This window comes from Mizuhopecten yessoensis, unplaced genomic scaffold, assembly GCF_002113885.1.
Source record: "Mizuhopecten yessoensis strain PY_sf001 unplaced genomic scaffold, ASM211388v2 scaffold11125, whole genome shotgun sequence".
In the NCBI taxonomy this organism is placed as follows: Eukaryota; Metazoa; Mollusca; class Bivalvia; order Pectinida; family Pectinidae; genus Mizuhopecten; species Mizuhopecten yessoensis.
In genome coordinates this window covers 471773-474579 of record NW_018408892.1, presented here as the reverse complement: position 1 = coordinate 474579, position 2807 = coordinate 471773, and the positions used below count along the sequence as shown (strand labels likewise).

Sequence of the window (2807 nt, the reverse complement as noted above, 5' to 3'; positions counted from 1 at the left end):
TACTAAGTATTGTGTACTATTATGTGTAGGGTAACAGAGACTAGACCTACTGGTACTAAATACTGTATACAATGATCTGGAGGATGTTCTACTGGTTCACATATCACACACAAACAATGTTGGTTATCAGAGCCAGCACACAATACAGAGCTACAAAGAGAAGTGACCAAAGTCTGTGTACATACCGATGGACTCTTTGGCAGGCGTTTTTGGCCGTAGCATGTCAGCAGTTCTGCCAGCCTCTCCCGCACTCTCGTCTGTAACACATCCAACACTCATGGATTTAACAGATTTCAGTTGCCAGACTTCATGTCCTATTTAACTCTCTCAGAACGTATTATAAATCAAATGCATTAGGCAGTCAAAGAAAGCTTGATACCTAGAATATAGCCCCTTTCCTCACTACAGGATTTTCATTTAAACAATTTGCAATGACACCTAAGGTATACATTTCCTTTGAATAAACCTCGGACTATAATATATCTTGAGAAGATTTTGGAAGGAAATAAAGAAATAATTCCTTTATACCGTAGATTTACTCCCCACCTCCAAGAGCGTAGCCTAATTCTTGTTAACAAGACTGGCTTTAAACAAAGGAAAATCGATAAATTCTAATAATGATAGCTCACATGTAGTTTACAATTCTTATTCTGAAAAGAGAATAAATCCTAGAATTCCTTGCCATTACGAACAAAAACCTGATTTTCTACCTGCGAGTTCTGTGGTTTCTTCCAGACCGAGTCATGATCCTGGTTTCCTTTCCGTGCCGGAGAGGACTGGACTTCCGGAATGCCGTCCAGAGACCCGTGGATTTCTGTGTTGAGATATTTCCTCCCTATGATGCCAACCTCGCTGAAGTCTACAGCAAAGTCCAATGTCCGTCCTACAAAAGAAGGCATGGTGAATAAACACAGACAATGTCAAGCCTCATTATCACCCAGGGTACTTGAAAAAGTGCAAACAAATAAGGAGGCACTTATCAGACTCAATTGTAAGAATGTGTAAAGCAGCCATAATGTTCAGTGTTGCTTTTTTATACTCTGTTTGTTCACCTCCCTAACTTATTTGTTACGTTAAACTGACCTGGTAGCTCCTTGCGTGTAATGACCTCTGCCTCAGCAAAGGACGTGTGCGACATGAATGTGCCGACTTCGCTGGTGTGGGCCGAGGGCGGAGCAGCAGTCAGCGTGGATGAGCGCCCTACTGCCAGCTTCAGGATCTTTAATGCCTCCCTCCAATGGAAGCCCTGTAAAAAGTACATTGAACTTTGATCCCTACGATGCCCCCTAATTACTCATGGTTTAAACAGCTCTTAGAATACTACATCTACTCATAGACCTTGTTATATAAACATTTCACTGCAGGATATAGCTATATATCACCTAAACCAGGATCAACATGACCAGTTGGCTAGATTTTATAGGACACAACTTTGATCCAACTAGTTCAGATTTGCAGAAGACAATTTTTCTAACTGTTTTTGCCATATTTGAACACCGACTCCTAGGCAACGGGTCATTATGTCTCATATATTTGCCTGCAATCTTAAATATTCCTATTTCATGAACTTGAAATTTTATTTACCGAGTTATTAAAGCGCCCAACAACACAAAAGAGGTCTTTAGGGCCAATAAAAGGTAGATATGAACTTGAAATACATAATTTTGAAAGTTTCATTAAAACTCATTTTTTTGCACTTTTATATGGAACCCTATTTCTTGTCGGACATTATATGTCTTTGCTACCTGGACATGTCTGGAGATGGTATGGAAGAGCTCTGGGTTGAGGGAGGACGCTGGAGTGGTGTTAATGTCCATGTAGTGTACCATACAATGTAGGATCTGAAAGACAGACAGTTGGTTTGTCCCGGGACCCTTCTCCAGTACCTACAAATATAACATAGAATCGATGATTGGAATGCATCATTTTATATGAAGGTACGCAACACAATCCCATTAAAACCTATTTCATGTTGTATGGTAGGGCATTTTGGGGAATAAGTTTTGAACAGAACTGTGTAATTGCATACTATCAATAATAGAAATTAATTTCAGTCCTCATATTCAAGATCAAAACAATTACATCAATGTTATACAACCTCCTTAGTTTGTGGTTTCTTAAGGTCCATGATTAATTTTTACCAAATGGTGCGTTGTGTTTGTGTTCTGACAGGCAACGATTCCAACAAAAGTGAATAATTTGGTCAGTTTTTCATAATTTGAAGTTTATATCATGCCATGGTTGGTCCCAAATCATTCTAACAGTATGGCAAAAAGACTTGATTGAAATCATTCAAGGGTGATTGTCCTTCCATGATCTTAGTTTATAACAACGTTCTTGGTTGGTTGGTGTATCCATCGCCTATACAACAGAAATGTACGATCTGTTCTTTCCCTCAACAAAAAGCAAACCATCACATTCCAACAACTAGACAACATGAGACATTTTAATAAACATTAATTATTTAAAGGGTCAAAGTCTTACCTCTACCAGGAAGGAGATGAGACTGTAGGACGCAGGAAGGTACACGTCCAGGAGATATTTGATGACACACTTTGTCCACTGGAAGCTGTCCTTGCCGAACGTTCCACGGCTATATAGTGACATGATAGTCCCAAGGTTGTTGAGGCGGTCAGACCTCTGGGAACACACCTGAAGAAGAGTCATTTACTATGAGTACGTACATAATCACGCATTATCCTATATAACTTGGAACTTGGAAAACTTGGAAAAATGTTGGATACCAAGGTGACATAGGCAGGGATTTCTAACTACTGTATTTTACTGCGAATAAGCTCCTTCCCCCC

At 39.6% G+C, this 2807-nt stretch overlaps 1 protein-coding gene across 7 annotated transcripts in view; it reads right to left on the bottom strand.

The window, feature by feature from the left end:
- The window catches only part of LOC110466230 (protein furry-like), a 90201-nt gene that overhangs the window by 33917 nt on the left and 53477 nt on the right, over positions 1-2807 (bottom strand). For all 7 annotated transcript variants that reach the window (XM_021522618.1, XM_021522619.1, XM_021522623.1 and 4 more), the window contains 5 exons: positions 2485-2652; positions 1746-1886; positions 1084-1246; positions 711-883; positions 186-257 (listed from right to left, as the gene is read on the bottom strand). In XM_021522618.1, the coding sequence (XP_021378293.1) occupies positions 186-257; positions 711-883; positions 1084-1246; positions 1746-1886; positions 2485-2652 (717 nt within the window). The remainder of the gene's footprint in view (positions 1-185; positions 258-710; positions 884-1083; positions 1247-1745; positions 1887-2484; positions 2653-2807) is intronic.